General features: G+C 41.5%; 1 protein-coding gene across 1 annotated transcript; it reads left to right on the forward strand.

Moving 5' to 3' along the window:
• The first annotated feature begins 2 nt into the window (after positions 1-2).
• Positions 3-22,994, forward strand: pggt1b (protein geranylgeranyltransferase type I, beta subunit). The gene is made up of 9 exons (XM_063489606.1): positions 3-180; positions 5,961-6,079; positions 7,340-7,404; positions 7,681-7,832; positions 10,430-10,562; positions 11,634-11,679; positions 14,247-14,431; positions 15,667-15,775; positions 19,593-22,994. Exons 1-9 carry the CDS (start codon positions 53-55, stop codon positions 19,757-19,759), a joined length of 1,104 nt encoding a protein of 367 aa, XP_063345676.1. The 5' UTR covers positions 3-52; the 3' UTR covers positions 19,760-22,994.
• Positions 22,995-23,867: the final 873 nt, after the last annotated feature.

Below are 23,867 nucleotides of genomic sequence, written 5' to 3' on the forward strand. Positions count from 1 at the left end.
TTTTGAAACTTAAACGTACCGGAAAAGGATTCTCATAGGTGCGAAAGCAAAGATGGCGGAAGAGGAGAACGAGTTTGAAGAATTTGAGCAAATAGACTTTTTAAGAGATCGGCATGTACGATTCTTTCAGCGAACACTTCAGGTGTTACCTGAGAGATACGCCTCGCTGGAAACGACCAGGTCAGTTCACCGAAATGAACAAAGATGCTCTAGTTTGTGTGTTTTGTGGAAGAACTTCACTAGCAGCTAAGCTAGGTGGTCTTCACAAGCAGTTTTGAATGGAGGCTAATGCTAGTAGCATAGCATAACTGCAAGCACCAGCTTAGCCAAGTTATGGCAGATGAACAGATGTATTAACACAGTGCAGTGAGGTGTTTATTATTAAGTGATAGGTCGTGTTATTATCATAGTCAAAGGAATTGGTCTCACCTAACTGTTGCAGCGAACTGTAATTTGTAAATTTGAATATTAACTCTGTATGTGTTTCAACTATTTTATTTAATTAACGGAAAACGCCGCTTTACAAACTATAAACTAGTCTTTCGCTATAAAGAAAATGTGTCTCTAATGTAGAATGAACTGAGAGGTTTACCATAATTTAAGCAGAATAAATGAAATGAAAAGTAAGTACTACAAATGACACTAGAAAACAAATCATAGGGAAGATATTTGCTTGATGAGGCGTTTTTAGGTTTCATTCATTTTAAAGAGTTAGTATATAGGTGCCCCCCTGCCCTTTTTTATACCCTCTGAATGTTTTTAGCTGTGTGAGTGTGTAGGGATGGGTATCGTTTAGGTTTTGTCTGATACCAATACCAAACCGGTACTTTTGAAACGGTGCCGGTGCTTAAACGGTGCTCGAACCGGTGCTTAAAGAATGGAGAACACAAACTTTGTCCAAAAACCTCACATGTTATGTTGTTATTTTGTAAAAAGATAATGTTAGCCTTCTGCAGCTATAGGGCATATATTGTATCACTCTTGCTGGAAGCAGTGCTTAAACAATGGGGAAAAACACAAACTTTGTCCAAAAACCTCTCATGTTTAGCTGTTTCCCACTTTTTCTTTGGTTATTTTAGCCTTTTTGGCCAGGGTGAAGGGAGTATCTGCCATCAAATAAGAAGACAACCGCATGTAACTACAACGGTGTTTGCTAGTTCATCTTACATGCATTAATTTAATAACGTGGTTAGCCTACTCAACGTAAATTACACACGAACAACATTAAGCTACTCACGCAGAGAAGAACGGCTGCTGCTGCCATCATCATCCGTCATCATTTCTGCTACACTGGCAGGGCTAGGGGCCAGGACTCTCCTCTTCGGGTTCTTGGGGGATGTTGCTAACTCCGGTCCGATAACAGGCACCACACCCGCAGTAGATGTGCCGGTTTGAGGTCTCGCAGCAAGCTATCAAATACGGTGCATTTCTCAGCTTTTAAAAAAACGCTATGCGTCGCCAGGTGTTTCATCAGATTCGAGGTGTTACCTCTTTTGTGGGGCCTCCCTGCTGCTGCGGAGTCGGGGCAGTCTGCTTCTCCCCACTGCAGGGAAAAGGGTAACACCACCTGGGTCTGGGTGCAGTTTCCCCCTCCAGGGGCAAGGGTACCTAGACCCGGTTCTTAGAGTACGCTTGGGGAGTGTGATTGTGTGTACAGCGTCTCTTTATGTCTGTCTCCACGTTGGTTGAGTGTGGAGTAATTGCCTATGAGAGCATGAGGGTGGGAATGGATGTTTGTATTTGAGTGTGCCTGTATGTCTGTGTCTATATGTCAGGTTGGGTATCAGACGCCACCTCTCTGGGGACATCTCAGGCCCTCCAAGGTTTGGAGGCCTATCTCCCCCCACCACTTCCCCTGCCGGTGGCAGACGCCCTCAGACATCGATGCGTTGGTGGTTCTTTGTGTCCGGGGGTGGGCGTCCGGGTACACACCGGCTCACTCCTTGGTGGCTGCTTATCGGGGCCTGGAACCTGGGGCTCGCTCGGGCCACTTCGGGGGTGGGGTGCCCTCGGCCTCTCGGCCTGGGGCTCGGTCACTCAGGCACAGCTGGCTGCCGGCGGAGCTCACGGGCACGTCACTGCAACCCCCCCTGGCTTCTGCTCCGCGGCTGCTGAGTGATCCCTCATCTGGGACTCTCCTCAGCTCTTTCTGGGACAGTGGCGCGGCTGCCCCTCTGTTGGTCTTCCTTGGTCTCTTGTGTTCTGGGGGCCTCTGGATGTCTGGAGTTTTGATCTCCTCCATACCTGCTTCATGCCCTGGAGGATGGGACTGTGGCCCCCCCACACCCTCTAGCAGATCATTACATTAAGGAACCTTTTAAATACAAGCGCGCTCATGCTCACAGGTGTACACACGGGTGATCACACACACAAACTACACCCTTTTTGGCTCCTACCTCAAAGCACACTGTGCGCTGTCGATCTTACGTGCTGCACAATAATGTTTAATATTAAGTATGTAGTGTTATATTCCCATATATCATTGTGATGTTGTTTATTCTATTACTCTCGTTTTCTTCTGCTTGTTTTCTTTTTTCTTTCTCAACAGGTGATCCAGGTGATCGATATATGTATTTTTTGTCTGCTTATTTTGTTGGTTTTTGTTTTTTGCCCTTTATCCCCGTCCCTCTTCTCCGCTGTTTTTTTTTTTTTGTTTGTTTTGTTTTTTCCCCCCTCTTTCTTTCTCCCTTTTCTTTTCCCCTGTCCCGTATCTAGCAAGTAAAAAAAATAATAAAATAAAATAAACAATAAAAGGTAAATCAAATGGACCATTACGGCAAGGCTGGGATGGTCCATTTGGTAAAGTAAATCCGTTGGGCATCATTCTTCGCCTTTAGACAATAATTCTGATGGCAAAAGAACCAAACGGGACAGGTTTAAAAAAAAAAAAAAAAAACTACAACGGTGTTTGCTAGTTCATCTTACATGCATTAATTTAATAACGTGGTTAGCCTACTCAACGTAAATTACACACGAACAACATTAAGCTACTCACGCAGAGAAGAACGGCTGCTGCTGCCATCATCATCCGTCATCATTTCTGCTACACTGGCAGGGCTAGGGGCCAGGACTCTCCTCTTCGGGTTCTTGGGGGATGTTGCCAACTCCGGTCCGATAACAGGCACCACACCCGCAGTAGATGTGCCGGTTTGAGGTCTCGCAGCAAGCTATCAAATACGGTGCATTTCTCAGCTTTTAAAAAAACGCTATGCGTCGCCAGGTGTTTCATCAGATTCGAGGTGTTACCTCTTTTGCACAGTATCACCTTAAAGTACTTGTTGCAGGCTGCTGAGTTTGCATCTTTTGCTGTGAAGTACAGCCAGACCTTTGACCGCTTTGCCTTGGGCATTTTTAATCTGTAGCTCTGCTCTGAAAGAACGTACGTACCTGGGCCCGCCTACTACGCTTGCAAAGGTAAAATGATTGGCTAGAATCCAAAGTGTATGACATTTCAGGAAAAAATAAAGCACCGAAATGTGCGCTGCGTTTCGGTCTGGTTACTACCGTTTATGTCAGGCACCGGATACCGGTGTTGTGCCAAAAAGTGATTGTCTGCCAAAAACTGATTTCCGGTATTTGCCAAAAACTGATTGCTCGTATTTAAACTGCTATAAGTAACTTGTTGGGCTATAATATGTGAAACATATGTCAAATGCATCCCTCATGGATGACATGAAATCATCTTGAGCCACAAACAACATTCGTGTAACAAGGTACAAACCGCAGTCAGTTTTTGGCAGTGACTTTTATATAACCTTTATTTATGCAGTTCAAAAATTCTCATTAACATTAAAAATGTCTTTTGTAAGAGTAAGTTGGCCATGGGGGCAGCAGAAATGGCAGCAAATATTACAATAGTTCTGTAAAAATATTTTAAGTGGGGATAAAGGACTGGATTGGTTATAATGTAAGTACAATAATACAGACTTGTAAAGATACTTGAAAAAACAGATAATTTTTAAATTCTGTATATAACCCCTTTATAAACCCTGTTCACCGAAGTCTATTTACCAACATATGTAAAGATATTACACATAAAAAATACACAGAAACATTGGAAATCACTTTTTGGCAGGCAATCACTTTTTGTCACAACCCCGGTACCCATCCCCATGAGTGTGTGAGACGTTATTTATAGAAAATCAGGAAAGAATGAAACAAACACGTACCCTGTTGTGTTAGCCTCATCTTTACCACTTTGGCCAATCTGCTTGTACGGGAAGCCTAAGGTATGAGCTAATTGGCTAACTAGGCTGTGATCTGAAGTAAGAACACGAAGCAGGTGATTGATATATGCTCTCCATAAAAGAGTAATGAAAGTCAACAGAAGCAAGATGGAATATTTCAGTTCAATTCAATTTTATTTATATAGCGCCAAACTAGTTGCCTCAAGGTGCTTTATATTGTCAGGTAAAGACCCTACAATAATACAAAGAACCATGACCGGTTGGGGGTGAATGGATGAAGACAGAAGAAAGACATGCTGTGGAAGAGAGACAGAGATTAATAATAACTAATAATTAAATGCAGAGGTGTATAAATGCACAATGAGTGAAAAAGGTGACTGAAGAAGCATCATGGGAATCCCCCAGCAGCCTACACCTATTGCAGCATAACTAAGGGAGGATTCAGGGTCACCTGGTCCATCCCTAACTATATGCTTTATCAAAAAGGAAAGTTTTAAGCCTAATCTTAAAAGTAGAGAGGTTGTCTGTTGCCCCGAATCCAAACTGGGAGCTGGTTCCACTGAGAGTGAAGAGCTCTAATGGTGTGATAGGGTGCTGTAAGGTCATTAAGATAAGATGGGGCCTGATTATTCAAGACCTTGTATGTGAGGAGCAGGTTTTTAAATTCAATTCTGGATTTAACTGGGAACCAGTGAAGAGAAGCCAATATAGGAGAAATATGCTCTCTCTTGCTAGTCCCTGTGAGATCTCGTGCTGCAGCATTTTGGATCAACTGAAGACTTTTCAGGGAGTTTTTAGGACATCCTAATAATAACAAATTACAGTAGTCCAGCCTAGAAGTAATAAATCCATGAACTAGTTTTTCAGCGTCACTTAGAGACAGGATGTTTCTAATTTTGGAGATATTGCGCAAATGGAAGAAATGTGTGTGAATGATAGAGAAGGAGGTGTAACAGTGAAGGAAAATGAGTACCTGACATCAACCATCCAAAGCGATGAACAGTCCAATAAAAGGTGAAGAAGAGAGTGCAGGCAGGGTGGAGTGAGTGTCAGGATAGCAGAAAGAGTGAAAGGTAAGATTTACAAGATGGTAATGAGAACTACTGTGATATATGGTTTAGTAACGGTGGCACTAACTAGAAAACAGGAGGTGGAGCTGAAAGTGTTAAGATTTTCGAGAGACGTCTGTCTCGCCCTAGCAGCGCCTGTCCCTCTCCTCTCCTCGTCTTTAGTTCGCCTCAACATAAGCTCGTCATATTCTCTCATATGATTTACTCTGAGGTGTTTGACCAGGTTAGTGGTGTTGCCACAACACCTCACTGTCTTGCAACATGTATCGCAAACCGCGTCTTGGCTGTTTGTGGAGGTAAAATACGTCCACACACGGCTCAGTTTACGCTCAGCCATTGTTGTGAGTGCGCATACCATGGGGGCTGCCGCACATTTATACAGCCGTATTTCGCATATGACTATGAAAGGTGGGAGAGGAAGTAGTTCCTTCCAATTTAGATGATCATAATGATATAGTTTCTTTCCGCTGTGTTCCTGTTAATGATAAACTACAAATTTACCACAAATTACTAAAATATCGATATTTTAATATGAGAATCGATTCTAGAACATAAATAACTGGTATCGGAGGAATCGATATTTCAGTATCGAGCCGCACACCACTACAATAAACCACATCTTACATTGCCTCTGATTTTTTGCATTCTCACGAATATGTTGGTAATAAGTAAAAATGAATGTAAAATCTCACCTTGTTTCTAGGTTGACCATCGTGTTTTTCGCCCTGTCTGGTCTGGATGTGCTGGATGCCCTAGATGTGATTGATCGGAACGTCATGATTGAGTACATCTACTCACTACAGGTTCTGCCTACTGAGGATCGTAAGTCACACATTTTCCTACTTTTATAACTATTTAGCAGTTGGCAGTGCAAAAAAAAAATCATTGCCAGTAAGAATATTATTTTTAACAAAGGCTAACATTAAGTGGTAGGTCAATACAGCTGTCAGAGTAACTAGTTATTTCCTGAATGCATTAATCAGGCATTGCATCTTTGCCTACACTTGTACCCTGTTTCCTTGGTGTAATATTCCACAGTTAAGTTTAACTAGTTTAGTACCTAAATTGAACTGCACTAGAAAATAAATCAAAAAGATTTGAAAATTATGGAATTCATCATCAATCTCTGGTGCTGTTAGCAAACGGGATGCTGGTAGGGGGTGAGGGTTAGTGCGTAGTCCCTAAGATATCATCAGGATATTACAGAGAGACTGAGTTACTGTGGGATTGATGGGCTCTTGGGAAGTTCAGCTTTCTGCCTTTTTAAGATTTTTACCCCAGGATACATTTCAGGTTTTTCTCTTCATGTTTGTCAACTTCAAAGCTGTCGAACTTGAAAGTCTGGATTATGAAACAGATACCGACTTCCAGGTGTTCTCCTCGCTTACCCTGTTACAACTGTACCGTCATTCGTCAGGGAAAGTTGGACTCTAAATCTTTAATGACTTGGGTTTTTTTGTCTCTAACAAGCCAATCTGTGCCATCTGTTTAGATGCCCATTCAGTTAATTATTCAAGCCATCAACATAAATTACAGAGGGGTAGCCATGCCTGATTGGTCTCGGTTTTGTTGCTGCCATATGTTTGGCGTCACATTGATTTCTTGTCATTAGGTGTAAAAAACACAACTCAGGAGGCACTCGAGATTTCCTAATGTATCATTGGTATGGAAATAGATCTCTGGCATGAAACTGCAAATGTTTCGAGTGATTTAATCTTTATATTTATGCATCAGTAATATTATAAAGGTGTTGCGCAGCAAGTATAAACTCAACAATAAGTAAGAATAGCACCTGCCACTCAGAGCATAATGATCTGTAGATGTAATAGTGATAAATGTGCGACATGTAACAACTGTTTAATTATCATATGTTGAAACTGCTGGAGCATGCTGTCCACTGTAAGTGGTGTTTCTGTCATAACCAGGAGATGGCAGCAGTGTTCTTTTTTATTTTATTTTTTTTTTTTGAGAATTTAAAAAAAATCTAGTAATGCTTTCTTTGTCCCAGTTTTTCTTCACCAGTTTAGAGTGATGACCTTTTGTTAAATATCTGCTCTTCCTTCCACTCTTGTCTTTTTTCAGAATCCAACCTAAGTCGATGTGGGTTTCGGGGATCATCACATATTGGAATCCCTTACAGCACTAAGGTACAGCCATCGCCCACCCCAGCATGTTTTTTGCGGTTATGTTTTGTAAAAACTAAAGCATCACCTTCTTTTGCATTAGTCTTAGAGGTGGTTTCACTACTATTATCCATATTTTTCTGTTGTTTTCTATATTTATGGTAATCCGGCTCCAAATATTTTGTTATTCTTCCCTCCAGCTGAAGGATTAGTAGTCAGAACTATTACCATTCTGTCTACAATCTCTTCCCGTACAGCTTCAGTGGTAAAAATAATATCTCCTGCTGATGTTTTCTCCAGGGCCCAGGTGTGCTCCATCCATATGACAGTGGCCATGTAGCTATGACCTATACTGGGCTGTGCTCACTGCTGATACTTGGAGATGACCTGAGCCGGGTTAACAAGCAGGCCTGTCTGGCTGGTCTGCGGGCACTGCAGCTGGAGGATGGCAGGTCAGAGTGCACCCGCACACACATACACGCTCTGATTTCCTTCAGCAGCTTGAATTAAATACACCTGAGGTGGTGGAGACAACAAGCAGCCTTAACACGGACTGACTCACATTTGATTCTGCAGTAGCAGTTCTGTGTGCAAGTCTCCAGGCACCCTGATAACAGATTGTACAGCAAGAAAACAATACAACTCTTGCAAATCTTTAGTGGGGTAGACCAGTGAAACGTCCCTTTCTGTTTGTGTAAAGAGGTTCAGCTGCACATTTATTCCCTGAGATATCTTATCTTATGGTATTATTAAAAAAGAAGTGCAGTTTGATCAGTATGTCTCAGTGCTTCTACATGATAAAGAAATGGTGCTGGTGTAAATGAAAGGAATCAGTCAGCATGACTTCCTGGGATGTCATTGTTAGAAATGAACATATAAAACTACAGAAAATGTCCTGTAATTATAAGACAGAAAGCCTAAATGCATTTAGTTTTGGTTTACTGTGAAAACCACTGTAAAAACAGAAAAAACAGTAGATGGTGGAAAAAAGGGACTGTTCTGTCATTCAGCTGTTTATCTGTTACTTAGTTACCTTGACAAAGTATGAATGGCCATAGGAGAGGTCTTTATCAGTGGAAAAAAGATGCAAAACTACAGTTAAAAGTCCAAAATTTATGCCCTCTTTTAGAGCTGGGCGATATATCGAGTTTTTAAAAAAATATCGATATATTTTTATACGAGATATAAGATGTGACAATATCCTTTATATCGATACAGTCTATGTTACGTTATAATTATAGTTGTGGAGCCACAAGTTTGCCTCTCTTTCGTCCACTTTTGTCTTTACGCAACGTTACTCGGCCTCGCCTCTCCTTCACTGAACACAACTCCCCCTCCTCCCCCATCGTTTCACCTGCAGGCAGCGACAAGATGGACACGGCAAATCTCCGTTAACAAGTTACTGCGCATCGCCCCGTGTGTGGGGCTGGACGGCGTCAACGTGTTAACGAGCTAACCACGCTAACCCCATGCAGCCCAGAGGCGCTGCACAGCCTAAAATCCTTTCATTTTCTCAAAAGTTGACAGCGCGCCTTATGTATGAATTCTGGTTGTGCTTGATGGCCGCGAACCGATTTTATGTGGTACACAGCGCTCCGCAATCTGTCAAAAAATGTTTTAGTACGACTTTGGTAAGCTACGGAGCTGCACCGCTTGATGGAATGTCGGAGCATTACGGCTACCGAGGAGCCTCGCGGAGTGATACGTACTGTGCTTCAACGTAATATCACCGTACTGTGTATAAGGACCATAAATGGCACCTGTTAAGAGACATGGTTACAAAGAGGATTTCAAACTCAAGGCTGTCAGTCACGCAGTAGAAGTTGGGAATAGAGCTGCTGTGAAACATTGCTCCATAAATAAAAGAAAACATTATTATTTAATAAATGCTCATAAAACTCTCTTTTTGTTCTTACTTTATGGCTTAAAAAAAAAATATCGAGATATATATCTTATATCGCCATCCAGGTAAAAAATATTGAGATATGAATTTTGGGTCATATCGCCCAGCTCTACCCTCTTTCATCCAGTGGGCCAAATTAGAGTCTTTGCCGTGCCGATTCTGGCCTCAGGGCCTTATGTTTGATGCCCCTGTTCTATAAATTTAACGACTCTCTTCTAACCATCACAGCAGGATAAACCTTCCTAAAGCGGAATTATTGTTGGCATTGGTCTTTGCTCGTGGGAACTGTGACGTCACCACATCCCTGTAACTATTTATAGCTGTGCTTGAGGCGTGCTGCCACAACGCAGAAACAATCACTGGATCGGTGCGGGAATTAGAATAGAAGAAAACGAAACGGGCAACAAAGCGATCGAGAGGATTTTGGCTCATCTGGTCAAATGACCGATGAGCCAGTGCCGTGGCCAGACGTCTGCCAAACATCCACTCTTCCTATAAGTCGGCCAGAATTTAATCGAACTTGTGGGTGTTTTTCCATTTTCAGAAGATTCACTAGTCCTCCAAGAATATTGATCAGATTTTAGTGACACTTGAACACAGTGACCACCTACTAGGTGTTCAACCAAATTTCGGTCAAGGCTGAGGTCACGTGTGTTGTTTTACAGCCAATAACCTGCGACCTGTGATGGATCGTGAGCTTAGATCTCACATCTTACTTTTTCTGCAAAATATCTTTGCTCTCTGTAGCATAGAATAGAATAGCCTTTTATTGTCAATGTACATGTAACTTTTGGCACGCCCGCCATTCATAAGGGCGACAATGGTAGCCAACAACTGCCAGTATCTTTGACAAGTTCACTTCGTGTTAAGAAAAGTAACAGCCGCCTCACTAATGATTAAAAAAACAGGTCAAAAACAACAGTTAGCAACATTAATCAGCAACCTCTGAACAAACACATGACAAATAAGTGTTTACTCTGCGACTGCCAGCTCCCTAAAGCGGCACAAACTATGCCTTAGCAGTTTTATCTGAGAAGCTTTATAAAAATCAAATTCAGTATTATATACATCTTCAGTATGGACAGCAGGCTTATTTCCAGTTGTGTATGTAGCTCATCTGCCTTTACTGCTTCCTCTTTTTTCCAGTTTTTACGCAGTGCCAGAAGGAAGTGAGAATGATATACGCTTTATCTACTGTGCAGCCAGTATCTGTTACATGCTGGACAACTGGTCAGGCATGGACATCCAAAAGGCCATTGAATACATCCGAGGAAGTTTGGTGAGTAGATGTTAAAAAATTAAAAAATAAGATTGTAAATTTGTGTGAAATGTAGCTTCCTGATAACTGGGTGCAGCAGTAAACAACAACACCGCTATTTGTGCACCATTCAGAGCAGCGCGGCAACATTTGAATGAGAAGAACAGGCCACCCACCTTCAGTAGGTGGCACTCTGCCGAGAAATACTTCATTTATAATAAACGGAGGGGGCTGAGCAGTGCGGTGTGGTCTTAAAGCTGTAGCAGAGTGTTCTTTCCCCCCACCCGACCAGGAGGGAAAACACATTTTTTGCACCAAACTGATATTTTTATCAAGAGCTCAAGTCCTCGAAGCAATCCTGGTTCCACTAAATCTGTAAATTGATTCTGTATCAGGACATGCTCATATAATTTTGGCAGTTAGCACAAGTGGCTTTTATTACACAGTTTATCATTGTTTCACTGGTGTGTTGATAACAGGCTTCATACTTTTGGATGGATACCAATTTTTTTTTTTTTTTTTTTTTTTGCATAGCAGGTTAATTATTCGTGAATGTAAGTATGCCAGAAGCAGTGGATGGTGGGTGGTTATGTATCAGAGGGCCTGTTTATGAGCAGCCACGTATCCATTTACAAACCTTATTGTTGAGGCGTGATCAGATCATACACAGGGACAAATTACTGTTGGACTTCCCCGCGTACCACCTGTCGTTTATTGTGAATTTTGTATGAGCTGCCTATTGTAGCAGGTGGCGATTTTTCATAAATATGTGTAGAAAACTGTCATGTTTCATGACAGTTTCAGCTTCTTTTAAAACAACAGGGTAACCTTATCTGGGCTTGTGAAATGTACCCTGGTTCTCATTTGTAATCTCAAAATGAGGCCACAGAGCCCGTTTGTTCATTACTGCAGCTTTTTGAATTAAAAGATGGATGTGTAGTTAAAACATAGATTTTTTTTTTCAACACAAATGTATTTAATCTTTTTACTAAATTGGGTGTCAGTGTGAATAAATATATATTCAGAAGACTGATGTGGTGTTTTTTTTTTTTTTTTTTGCTCACATTTGAACATTTCTCTCTCTCTTTCTAGTCCTATGACAGCGGGTTTGGCCAGGGAGCTGGGCGAGAGTCACATGGTGAGTCTGATATTATTTTAATTGTTTATGTTATCAGATAAGTGAACATTAGAGGAAGAAAATTATCAACTTTGCAGCACAAATGTCTTTGAATAATGATTCGATTTTTGAGTTCATATCAGCTCAAAGGATTTGTGGGTGTGTTCGCCTGTGTCGTAGTAAAGAGTATGAACGTCCCCGATGGTGCTAAGTGCTTTAAAGGATTAGCCATTTAAGTAACTCTCTATAGATACAGTACCTTGCTCTCATTAAGCTCTCCCCCGCTCAAATTAAACAGTGTTATTCTGGCACAAAAGCCTTCATCCTACATGCTCTTACACACATACACACACACACTTCTCAGTAACACATCCACTGTCACCTTCTTGGCACAGTGAAGAAATCATTTTGTGGTAGCTTTGTGAGGCGCTGTGAACGCATAAATTACATCTAAAACCGCTCAAAGGCACAGATTCTAGTGTGTCTCAGTGATTTCCTTCCTTGAGATAAATTCGACCTCTGTGATTACAGCCTTCATTGAGACTCTGCTCTCTTCTGCAAGCATGCCAACTCTCTGTCTGAAGGCTGATTACACATCAGTAGAGATGCAGAGTAGATGCCCATACATCCCTAAAGTGTGTTTGTTCAGCAGCAAGGCCTCCCACGCTGTTTGCTTTGCACTGTTTTGCTGATAATTGTGTTAAATACATAAAATGGGGTATTATAAAAACTATGTGCAGGGTATACTTTTGTCGTTTTTCTTGCCATGCATGGTTGTTTTCTTAAGATGGTAAGAAAACAACCTTTTTCTCATAAATGCACCTCAGAGAAATTCCATAGATGTCACCCTCGTGTTTAAACTGCATTATCAGTGTGTTTGGGCTCATTGTCATGCTGAAAGATGAATTTGCTGCCAATCAGATGCTTTCCAAATGGTATTGCATGGTGGATCAAAAGCTGATGGTGCTTTTTCACATTTGTAATTTTACCAATGTTGACAAGATTGCCAACAGCAGTGACTGAAATGCAGCTCCAAATCACAGAGCCTCCACCCTGCTTTACAGATGGCTGTAGACACACTGTTGCACCTCTCTCCTGACTTCCACACATGTCGATGATGATTTGAAACAAAGATGTCAAATCTGGGTTATTCACTAGTATAGCTCAGCCTTTTCTCCCTGTTCCCCTCCCTTAAGAATTTTTTTTTGTCCTGTTTCATAAGCACATGAATTTCAGTTTAAGTTCATCTCCTGTAGATAGTTAATTTTTCCGGTTTTTTTTTTTTTTTTTAGGCAAGCCACTTCTTCTTTTATCTTCCACTTTTCCTAATTTTTTTCTTTAAGGTCAAACCGCACACTATGCCGCAATGTGCCAATTTTGGGTTAGTAGCACTTTGGGAATCACCTTGTTGGTCCAAAAATACAATTTTATCCTTGTCAATTTATGTTATATTTGTCATTTTTGGAAGATTAAACTAAAATGAGAATAAATTATGTGCTTTTATTTACAATTTAAAATTAGTTCCTTGCCAAGTTGTCTGTTGTAACACTAGTTCATCCCGTGAGTTTGGTTCATTTTCATGCCACCTCTTTTTTTTTTTTTTTACATCTTTTGAAAATGTTTCGGTCGAAGGACTTGACTGAAAATGAGTGGAAAAAGCAGCTGATGTCCAAAAAGGAACTTAGAAACACTATGGGAAAGCCTGGAGAACTAGTGCTCAAGACCACTAGTAAGTAAAATGACAAGAAGGACATACTCCCGAGATTATTTAAAATGAATCAATGAAAGTTGGCTCAAGCTTTGGGACTTCACTGTATATGTTGGCACAGGAGGAAATAAGGTTACATTCACATGTGAATATTTGTTATACTTTCCAAACAGAAAGCTGCTTTTAGGGTCTATTTTTATTATAAAGCCGATTGTTCCCAACCCTGCGGTTAGAGTAAATGGTTAGGATTCCCCTCAGTTCTGTTTGACATTTATATTTATCTCCTCTTCCTTCGCCTCAAGCAGAAAGGGAGCTAGACATGGCTGATTATAGGCAAGTGTAGCATGTTGGCAGATTTACACTCGTGACCCAAACACTTCACCACGCCTTTTCTTTGTGTCTCCCCTTCACACGTTACCACGTTCACACAAACACAGATAAGCTGGCAGTGATGTTCATGTGTGGAGGTCAGCTAGAGCAGCTGTGATAATGAAAGCAGTTGACAGCTGGGTTGTAGAAGATGGCTTATGGCTGCTCTGATAACAGCTTATCATCAATCAATCAAAACTCTCATGCTGGTATTAGTCCAGCTGTATGATGCTCTGTTTTTCAGCCCTCAACTCTAAAAGCATCTCTAAAGGTTTTTCTGAAATACTGTGAAACATAATGTAGATCTATATTGTTCTGGCTTTTCCTGCAAGTCTCACGTTTAGCCTGTGAGTTATTTGAGCCCACACACAGATACAAAATCTGTGTTTTGATTGCCGTGCCCTGCAATCATCTTGTTTGTCACCAAAACATATGAACCACCGGCGCTGCTTTCCAGTTTGAATACATTGTGAGATTAGTCAAATTTAATGAGCCTGTGTTGTGTTTCTAGGCGGCTGGACGTACTGCGCTATAGCCTCTCTGTGTCTGATGGGTCGACTGGAGGAGGCGCTGAGTCAGCGGGAACTGGACCGGATCCGGCGCTGGTGCATCATGAGGCAGCAGAGCGGTTTCCACGGCCGCCCGAACAAACCCGTAGATACATGCTACTCCTTTTGGGTGGGAGCTACTTTGGAGGTAAAGACCAGTGTGACAGACACGTGCACGCATATAGAGACACCGTTTTGCATGCATTAAAAGTGAAGCTGGGTGCTGCACTAAATGGAAATTAAAATACCAGCAGTTTAAGAGGAAGTGATTCCTGTGCACCAACATGGACACACAGCCAAACCGGCTACCGAAACACTAAATAGGGAAGCTCAGATTGCAGCACACAGTGAGGAAGCGCTGCTCTTTTTCCTCCTACAGAGGCTGTTACCCTACATGTTCACACTGGGAAAAATGTGGGCTTGTCGATAGTCTCATTTATAGAACCTTTTAAGAAGTTAAGTTTATGAAATTTCTCTTTATTACAGCATAGAAGATGTTACACTTTAGAATATATTGGCATTCACTAAATGTGAATCATTTTTGAAAATCTCACATCGTCTAAACTCCTGGTTTACTGTGGGATTTAATTGCTTGTAAACCGCAAACCCCTCTGAAACCCTACAGCGTCACCTGATATGGACATGGAAATGTAACTATACATCGTCTAGTTACATTACAACAGCTCGGTGCCGTTGAGTCCCCGTGGCATTTCCGGCTACTTTTTTGCCACAGTTTTTGAATTTTTCAATCGCAAGTTGCCGAAATTATTATGGTGGATGTGAAGGAATGTACAATGAAGACAAACTGGAGGGACAAATATTTTTGCCCCTGAGGGAAAAACTGACCACAAAGTAGGCTGGGGACAGAAAAAGTCCCAGCATTTCTTTCCTTCAGCCTGCACAGCATATAAAACACCGGGACATGTGGTAATTAATACATAGGTTGGTCTTCACTTCCATATACGCTAAAAGCCTGACCTAAATACACACACACACACACACACGCTTGTGCAAAAACAAACCCAGTGCAGGAAAACAGTGGATTTGTGGGTTGTCAAGCGCCAGAAGGATTAAAATTTCACAGTCAAACAAAATATTTGCAGATGGCTCACACTGAGGTTTGATGTTTTTCTCCCCTGATGTCTGTATATAGAGGGAGAATATCAAGTGTTTGTAATCACTGGTTTTCACCTTTGTGGAAATAAATGTTGTCATATGTGTGTGACTTCTCTAAACACAGTCTGCTCTGCTTCTTTGGAAATGAGTGTGTACTGAGCCAGTTTAACCTTATAATAAACAGCGCTCTAAATTTATATCATCGCATTTGTTTTATTAGAGTCTCTTGCAAATTTTTTCCTTTTTCTTTTTACCCTTATTTTCCAGCTGTTAGATGTGTTCCAGTATACAAACTTTGAAAAGAACCGGAGCTTCATCCTGTCCACGCAGGATCGGTTGGTGGGCGGCTTCGCCAAATGGCCAGACAGCCATCCAGGTAAGCATCTCACAGTACATGTAGTCATTAGGTAAAGTACAAAAAGTACCCGACTACTCAAAAGCCTAATGTGGATTCCACCCATAGTTTTTACAGAAATCAGTTTTGCTGTTTGTTTGCATAGAGGTTATTTTTGTAGAAGCTTGATTAAGGTTACTATACTTTGCTGTAGCTCTAAATATCTCAAGGATAAGAGGTGGTGGATGTAAGCAGTTAGGATACCTTTATTTTCCTCTCTCTCTTACTGAACAGTTTCCATGCCCTCCACAGGTACAGGGAGGTCAGGGTGGAGCTGTGGTTGCCAGTTTTATTTGAGATCAGCGGATGAGCTCTTGTAACCCTAAACTTCACTGGTCTAGTTGCTCGTCTGGTCCGTATTTGTGCTTTCTTCCTCGCCCTTGTAATGTGTAATTGATGAGGTGGTTGTTGTTGGTAGCCAAGGACACAGCAGATCGGGCTCCTCACGTTACAGGAACAAGGCAGGGGAAGACGGGGTGGAAGGAACAATGAGGTGAACAGGGCAGGTAGACAGTGTGATGACAAAGCCGTGTGAATATACATGTACAAAGGAGAGTTTTAGGAAATAAAAGAGACTGCAGCAGTATGGGAATAGATACCACTGGACTTCTGTGTGCGTGTGTGTGTGTATTTGAGTTGCGCAGTCATGCACAGGAAGGAACTGGCTTGGGAAGATGGGACAGTAACAATAGCCCGGAACAAAAGAAGGTGTTGTGTATTTGTTTAGCAGATCTGCACCAAATAAAGCCAAATATACTTTGAACATTTGGCACAGCCCAAGTTTGTCTACAGGTACTGTTTAACAATCTGATTAACAGGAATATGTGGGATTACACGGGATAAGAGTGGCTGAAATTCCAGTTTAAAGTGATTAAATTGAACCAACAAAATATCAGCTGTTTATTAAAAAAATCAAATAAAATCCACAGGTCTTTTCAGCTAACTTTTTTTGCTGTAAATGACGTGACAGAATTTGATCAAACCAAATGGTTGTCACAAAGAAAGCTCCTGCCTTTATTGTATACGCGTGTCTCTGCTTTTATAGCACTTACAAGAGACAGTTCGTGGCCCAAAGGCGTAACTTAATGATCAAAGCAGCCTTATACTGATTCATGTTGGAGGAAGTGCTTTGAAGTGGCATTGATCAATACGCTGCTGTGCAAAAGTCTTGAGTCACCCTTCGTTTCTTTATATTTTGCTAGGAAAACGGGAAATGGGTGCAGCGATTTATTGAAACATATTCAAAAATAAAAGGAAATGCAGGATATAAGGGGAAAACAGAGGTTGTACAATTCTGAGGAGCACGAAAGTCAATATTTGGTATGACAATATTTATTCTTCAATGTAGCCTGGACTCTATTAGGCAAGCTTTGTTGTCATTTCTTTAAGTAGTCTTTGGAAATAGTTCTCCAGACTTCTTCAAGGACATTCAAAGCTCTTCCTTGGATGTCTATTGCATTTTGTTCTGTTCTCTGTCAAGATGATCCCACACTGCTTCAGTTATGTTGAGGTTCGGGCTCTGGGGAGACCAATCTATGATATTGCCCCATTGTGTGGTTTTTCTATCCAGGTATGCTTTTACTACTCTGGCAGTGTGTTTGGGGTCATTTTCATGTGGATCTAAATCTAAAAAGAGTTTTCTGTATTTATATTTCCATCAATTTTTACAAGATCCCAACACCACTGGCTAAAATGCAGCACCAAACCATGACAGAGATCAACCATGTTTTACAGATGGCTGTGTAATTTAGCACACCTCAGCCTGCTCTGCCTGTTTGCCTTCCTTAAGAATGGCTGATGTTAATAGTAGATGGATCAGCTGAAGGTTCAGATGCATCTCTGGTCCCGTGTCAGGTTTTTGCCATTTTTTTCCCTGTTTCTTAAGGACATGACTTTCAGATTTGTCCAGTTTCTTCAGTCTTTTTAAGAGCAGGCTGCACACACCATGCTAAGATATGCCAAGTTGTAGAGCTAACAGCTCCTTGAAATCATCTTGGTTTTTTTTTTGGAAAAATACTATTTTTCTTCCTTTCTTTGAGTTGGTAGATTCAACTTAAGAAATGGAAAGAAACGATGCTTTTTTGACAGGCTGCTAGTAACAAAGTGCGTAAAGATACTATTTAAAATTGATTCTTTCTTAAGTTGTCTGTCACACAGTTCTCTGTGCTACCTGCTCGGACCCACACATTTAGCACTTAGCTGCTAAAGAGCCAGATAGAGGTATCATTATTTGTAACTAAAACTGAGCTAACAGAGGTGACTCTGCTTTAACGATAATGTTCATCTGCATCTCTGGGTAAGTAGACGGTTTGCTAAATGGACATTGATAATTTCCTTATCAGTCAAACCGCCTCAAACCTTGGACTGATGGAGACGTCTCTTCTGTTCAACCTTTAGTTTGAGTCCTTGTTGACTCCTGATTGATGCCACTAATGGTGCTTTGATTGATTCTAATGTCTGTGTCCAATCATCTGTCATTTCATTATAATTCAATTACTGCTCATTTACTGGCTCGTGCAGCTTTTACTCTCGTCCCAGGGGAGGTGAAACGACCACAGAGGCGACCTGCATGCATTATTTATGTCTACTTAAAGGTTCAGTGCAAGAAAACCATATGGAGGAAGGTTCTTATGTGAAATGAGGTTTTTGTTTTATTGACTGCACATGGATGGGTAAAGGGACATCCAGCACGTTTATCTTATCCAGGGGTTAAACTGGGTTTATGACGGACGTCAGGACTCAAGACCATACAGAGATTTTTCATTACTAGACCTTACTTGCCTTCTTGTTCCTGTACTTAAGAGGCCGGTTAAGTTTCATAGTTGTAGTCTTCTTGAATTCTTACATTAGACTTGAGCATGAAATTGGAAAGCTCCCAGTAATATGATTTCAAGCTAGTAACAGTACCAGCTCATCTTGATACTGCAGATAGAATATTATGATGGTGCAAAAAATGCCAACAGCTCTCATGGTGCTGTATAGACTCTGAATCTGTTTAGTTATGTGTCTCCTTCCTCATTTCTTATTCTTTGACATATTTTTCACACTTAAATGTTTCAGATCATCAAACACATTTTAGCATTAGACAAAGATGGCTTTGTTTTTACTTACTCGGGTTATCTAACCTGCCCTGCCTGCCCTCTTTTGTTAAATCATAAATTAAATGTGCTTAACCAAAATCTTTTTTTTTTTTTTGGAAAGCTGGGTTTAGTTTCACTAGCCACTCCCAGGCCTGATTACTGCCAGACCTGGTGAATCAAGAAATCACTTAAATAGAAGCTGTCTGACAAAGTGAAGCCAGCTAACAGATCTCGAATAACATGCACAACATGGCACAATCTAAAGAAACTCGAGAGAAGCTGAGAAAAAAAATCTCTGGCATCTGTCAGTCTGGAAAGGGTAATAAAGCTATTCCTAAGACTTTTGGACTCCAGTGAACCACAGTGAGAGCCGTTATCCACAAATGGAGAAGACTTTAAACAGTGGTGAACCTTCCTGGGAGTGGCCAACCTGGCAAATTTATTACAAGAGCTCGGTGACCTGGAATAACCTGGAACATCATTTAAAGAACTGCAGGTCTCACTTTCCTCAGTTAAGGTCAGAGGTCATGATTCAACAATAAGAAGGAGACTGAGCAAAAATGGCTTCCATTTTTTTTTCTCTGGCGTCATCAGTCAGTGTACGAGTACTGCAAAGGCTACAGACCTGTCACATACAGGTGTTTGTGCTGTAATGCATGTTATCATCTCTGACCTAGTTTCTTCTTTCCACTCTTTCAATCTCTCTTCCTCTCTGTCAGATCCTCTTCATGCATACTTAGGGCTATGTGGTCTGTCCCTGATTGGAGAGCCCAATCTGAGGAAGGTCCACCCCGGTCTTAACATCACCCAGAGAGCCTTTCAGCACCTCCAACAGCTGCAGCAGACATGGAGAGACAGCACCGACACCTGCGGACGTCAGCACTGAAAGCCGGATGAACCACGGCGCTCCCTCTCAATGGCTTCACTTATCAGCAACGTCGAACAGTTACCAGTCAAGGAGGACTGGACTTGTTGAAGAGGTTTGGCCACTTACCAAGAGGCCATCTCATGTGAGGACTGAAGAACGCTCTTTTAAGACACTCGTTACAAAGCAGTAACTTTGTGGCGCTCACTTTAAATCCATCCAGTGCAACTCTTCCGTTAAGAGCCACACACCTCACGTTTTTTGCTGCCTTTTATTTGCACAGTAGTCAATAACGGTGTGGTTTGTGGTTCGTGGGAATAAAAACGTGCCAGAAAGTCAAATTTGAGCTGCTAAAAACTTGAATTTTCTGATGCCTCCATTGTTCCATTGAGTTTTTAGATAATGGCCTTTTGAGCTTTGCTGCTCATCATCATTGTGAACAATATCTTCATAGCCAAGGATCAAAACTCTAAATGTACATGAGAAACATTGTAATAAGTGTTTAAGGGGGGATCCCTGGAGGGCTGGGAGCATCCACTTTTTATCAGGTTTATTTGCTAAGATTATGCTATTGCTGAGTAGTGTCTCTAAATTTTAAACATAATGGACAATTTTAAGGTGTAAATGTGAGAACTGTTAAGGTCTCCTTTTCATTCAAAGACTTAAAGAATTCGAAGCATAGTCTCCTTTTCCTGCTTTTGCTTTTGCTTTTTGTTTTGTTGCCCTTGTAGCATTTCCATCCTGACATTGCTTGTGAACCTCTTTAAAGCCTCAAGCTCTCATGTCCCAAAGGTGATACCAGGCCACGTTTACTCATCTCCCAGTTTCACCACTGCAGGCTGTGTGCACTGATCAAGATTTAAATTAAAGAGCGCCTGGTGTGAAATTAATGGAAAAGGTGATTATGGGTTTAGCTGCAGGCAAATCATTTTAGAAAATATCATTCTTTGCCTGCATTTTTCTCTGAAGGCTAACAGAAAAGAGATTGAGCCTCTCCAGGGAGTTTGTTAAGAAGGGGAAAACCACCTTCTTTCCTGCAGAGGTAGTAGCTCCCGGTTGTGGCAGCAGACCCCATCCTAACACCCCACAACTCCTGCATCCTGACCTGTGCTCATTCGCTAGCTTGCATGCTCCCTGCAAGGCGCTAACCAGCCTGAAACCAGTAGGAAAAGAGGAGACAATAGCACCATAGCTTGAGGAAATGTATTCCTTTGAACAGTGCAGTTATTTTCAGTGCAGAAAGGATGCAAGGTAACAACAGAGAACAATGAGCATGAGCAGAATGGACCACAGAGTGTTGGGAAACAGAAGCAAGTGTTATCCCAACGAGCTACTTGCCCCCCCCCGAAAATGTTCATCACAAAGTTTTTAGCAGTGATCTGACCCCAGACCCCCAAATCACTGAGGCAGAGCTGTTAGGGTTTACTGCACAGGTGCTCAAAGGAACACCACTCACTTGTCATTTAGGCAACCTTTTTGCCCTTTTACCCTTGACCCGAGGCAGAGAGTTTTAAATTTCAAAAACAACCCTTAGAGTGACACGCGACACTGAGTTGATCACAGCCGCCACCTCCTGCCCTCACTGAGGTTCTCTCATTCCCAAATAACCATCTTCTCCCAGCCACATCCTTTCATACCGGCGTCGCCGTCTAAGCAAACACTGCCTGCAGTGGTTGCACCCTCACCGTAGACTGCATACAACAGCCGTTCCCACAACCTTTTTCTTTTTATCCCACCATCTAAACTAAAGCCGGACCTGGCATCATCTCCCTTTCCTCCAAATTGACCTCGTTTTCAGTTAAGGTTACAGACCAGGGAGACGGAGGAAAGGAGAGGTGAATAAATAAATAATTTGAGCCATCTATTATTAAAAGTAAACCAATGTAGGCTGACGTCTTCTCCTCGGCTCCCAACAAAGCCCTCAGTGTTATATAGCCTGGTTTTAGCGCAAAATACAGCTATTTTTTAGCCAATGCTTTATTATCTTTCATGTTTGCATGCTTTTCCTAAAGCGACAGGCTTTGCTGCGGTTATTCGTTGTTACTATAGTATCATTTTTCCTAAGATTTTGTTTCAATGCATCTTTTTCAGATGTTGCAGTTCTTGAATTAAGCCTTAGGTAAGTAAAGAAAGGATCTGAATTCAGAAAAAAAAGTAATTTTCTTTTTTTAAAGTCATCATTATATTCTTGAATCAATGTGTTGTGATTTGCTTTGTTCTGTAAGAAAGAAAACTGTTACTTCTGCTGCACCACTGTAGAGCCAGATCCGGTGAAATTTAATGATCTGCATCTTAGGACGTCACTTCTACTTCCTATACAGATTCCTCAGGCCGTCCTCGGCCTGTCACTCGCTCAAATTTGACTTTGAAATGTGCCTCGTGCAGCGTCGTTTTGGGTCATTGCTCTATGAATACTGCTGTTCTGTACATGCAGCATGGTTAAACTGGGTTAGGGATGCTCCTTCTGTCAACAGACGCCCAGGATATTTTTCTTTCCTGGAGGAGAAGAAAGAGGAAGGAACCATCTACTCTAAATGCATGTAAACTTACAGGAAGGGTAACGACTGCTCTCTAAACTCTTTGCTCCTCCCATCTTTGTTAAATGTGCTTATACAATCAGACTGATGTACGATCTGACTGATGGAAGTGATTTTTTACCGGAATCTGTTTTTTGGGGTGTTTTGTTTTGTTTTTTCACTCTAACGCTCCCCGTGGACACTTTCTTTAAAAGCATGAAAGATTGGATTAATGGCTCTGCCACATGACTGCAGATGAAGGCTGTGTCTCAGCAGTTGTTATTAGAGTCACCTGTTCTCTCCCCCGGTCGCATCGCAGTCCACTCTGTCCCAAAACAGGTGGACGACGGCTTTGTGCTTTTAGCTGCAGTGAAAACTGTTTTCTTTCCGAGATCCAGCAACATGTGGTCAAACCATAACCCCCTGCTTTGCCATCAATAAATATACATAATGTAATAATGAATAATGTAAGAATAAAGGTAATGAAATTTATTTTTTCTATGCTTTGTAGAGATATTGAGTGTAGATACACATGTAAATGTCTATAAATATGTGACTTCTATCGTGCAAGAGAGAACCAGGTTTACGGCGACGTGAGTGAGACTGTTAGAGGAACTGGATATGCAAATGTTGGCATGTGATGTACTGTTTGTCTATAGCTTTGAATGAAATGATGTTGGCTCTGGCTTGGCAGTGCAAACTGTATGTATGGTAAATAAAACCTGTACTAACTGTCTGAATTGTTTTCTATGGGTGGGTTCATGCAGCTTTTCACTTTAGCTAAGTCGCACTTTAGCCTCAAAAGCTGGAGAATTTCTTTGGTGCAGAAGTTAAAAATAAAGGTTAATACAACCTATAACGATATAGTTATAATAGTGTATAGCTCAGTAAAATAAAATTCAAAATGGCAACATATATTTTACTAAAGTAAAATCTGATTTGAAATCCAAATAAGGAAGCAAAGTATATGTTTAAATATAGATCTGTCCACCTTTTTTTTTGCTATGTGTCTGGGTCCTGGGTGCAGGGTTTGAATAAACCATTCACATGAGAAAACATGATTTTCAGATAGATGTGTCACATGACCTATGAAAGACTTCCTGTATCTGTCCTTGTGGCTGAATCAGCCTGTTAGAGAAAGTTTCTCTGCTGCTGTCCAGTGCGTGCAGCAGAGGTGGTTAGGTTTGTTACTTCCACCAGAGTTTTCAGCCAATCACAGAGCCAGCCTTCCTGCTCTGTACACTGTGCTCGCTACAGCAGACTGATAATGCAGCTTTATTAGTAAACAGAGCCAGCTCATCTTCCAGTTAAGCCTGTTGCCGTCATGGTTGCGTGGGTAAACCTCCATCAAATCAACATCCGGTCCCAGGACAAACACTGGTCGTGTAGCTGTGCTCGTCGTCACCATCTCTTTGGTCTTATTCACATTCACAAGCAGATGATTCGTCACAGAATGCACACAAAATCATCCACTAGCGCTCTGTACTCCTCCTCTTGCTTATCATTAGTACATCCAACCACTGGATCACTATGATAAGCCAGTCTGACAAACTGTGGCCTGTCTGTCAGGTACTCTGTAATCTGGGAGATGGTGGCCAACCTACTGGCCCCTC

This window comes from Pelmatolapia mariae, linkage group LG12 (genome assembly GCF_036321145.2).
Source record: "Pelmatolapia mariae isolate MD_Pm_ZW linkage group LG12, Pm_UMD_F_2, whole genome shotgun sequence".
In the NCBI taxonomy this organism is placed as follows: domain Eukaryota; kingdom Metazoa; phylum Chordata; class Actinopteri; order Cichliformes; family Cichlidae; genus Pelmatolapia; species Pelmatolapia mariae.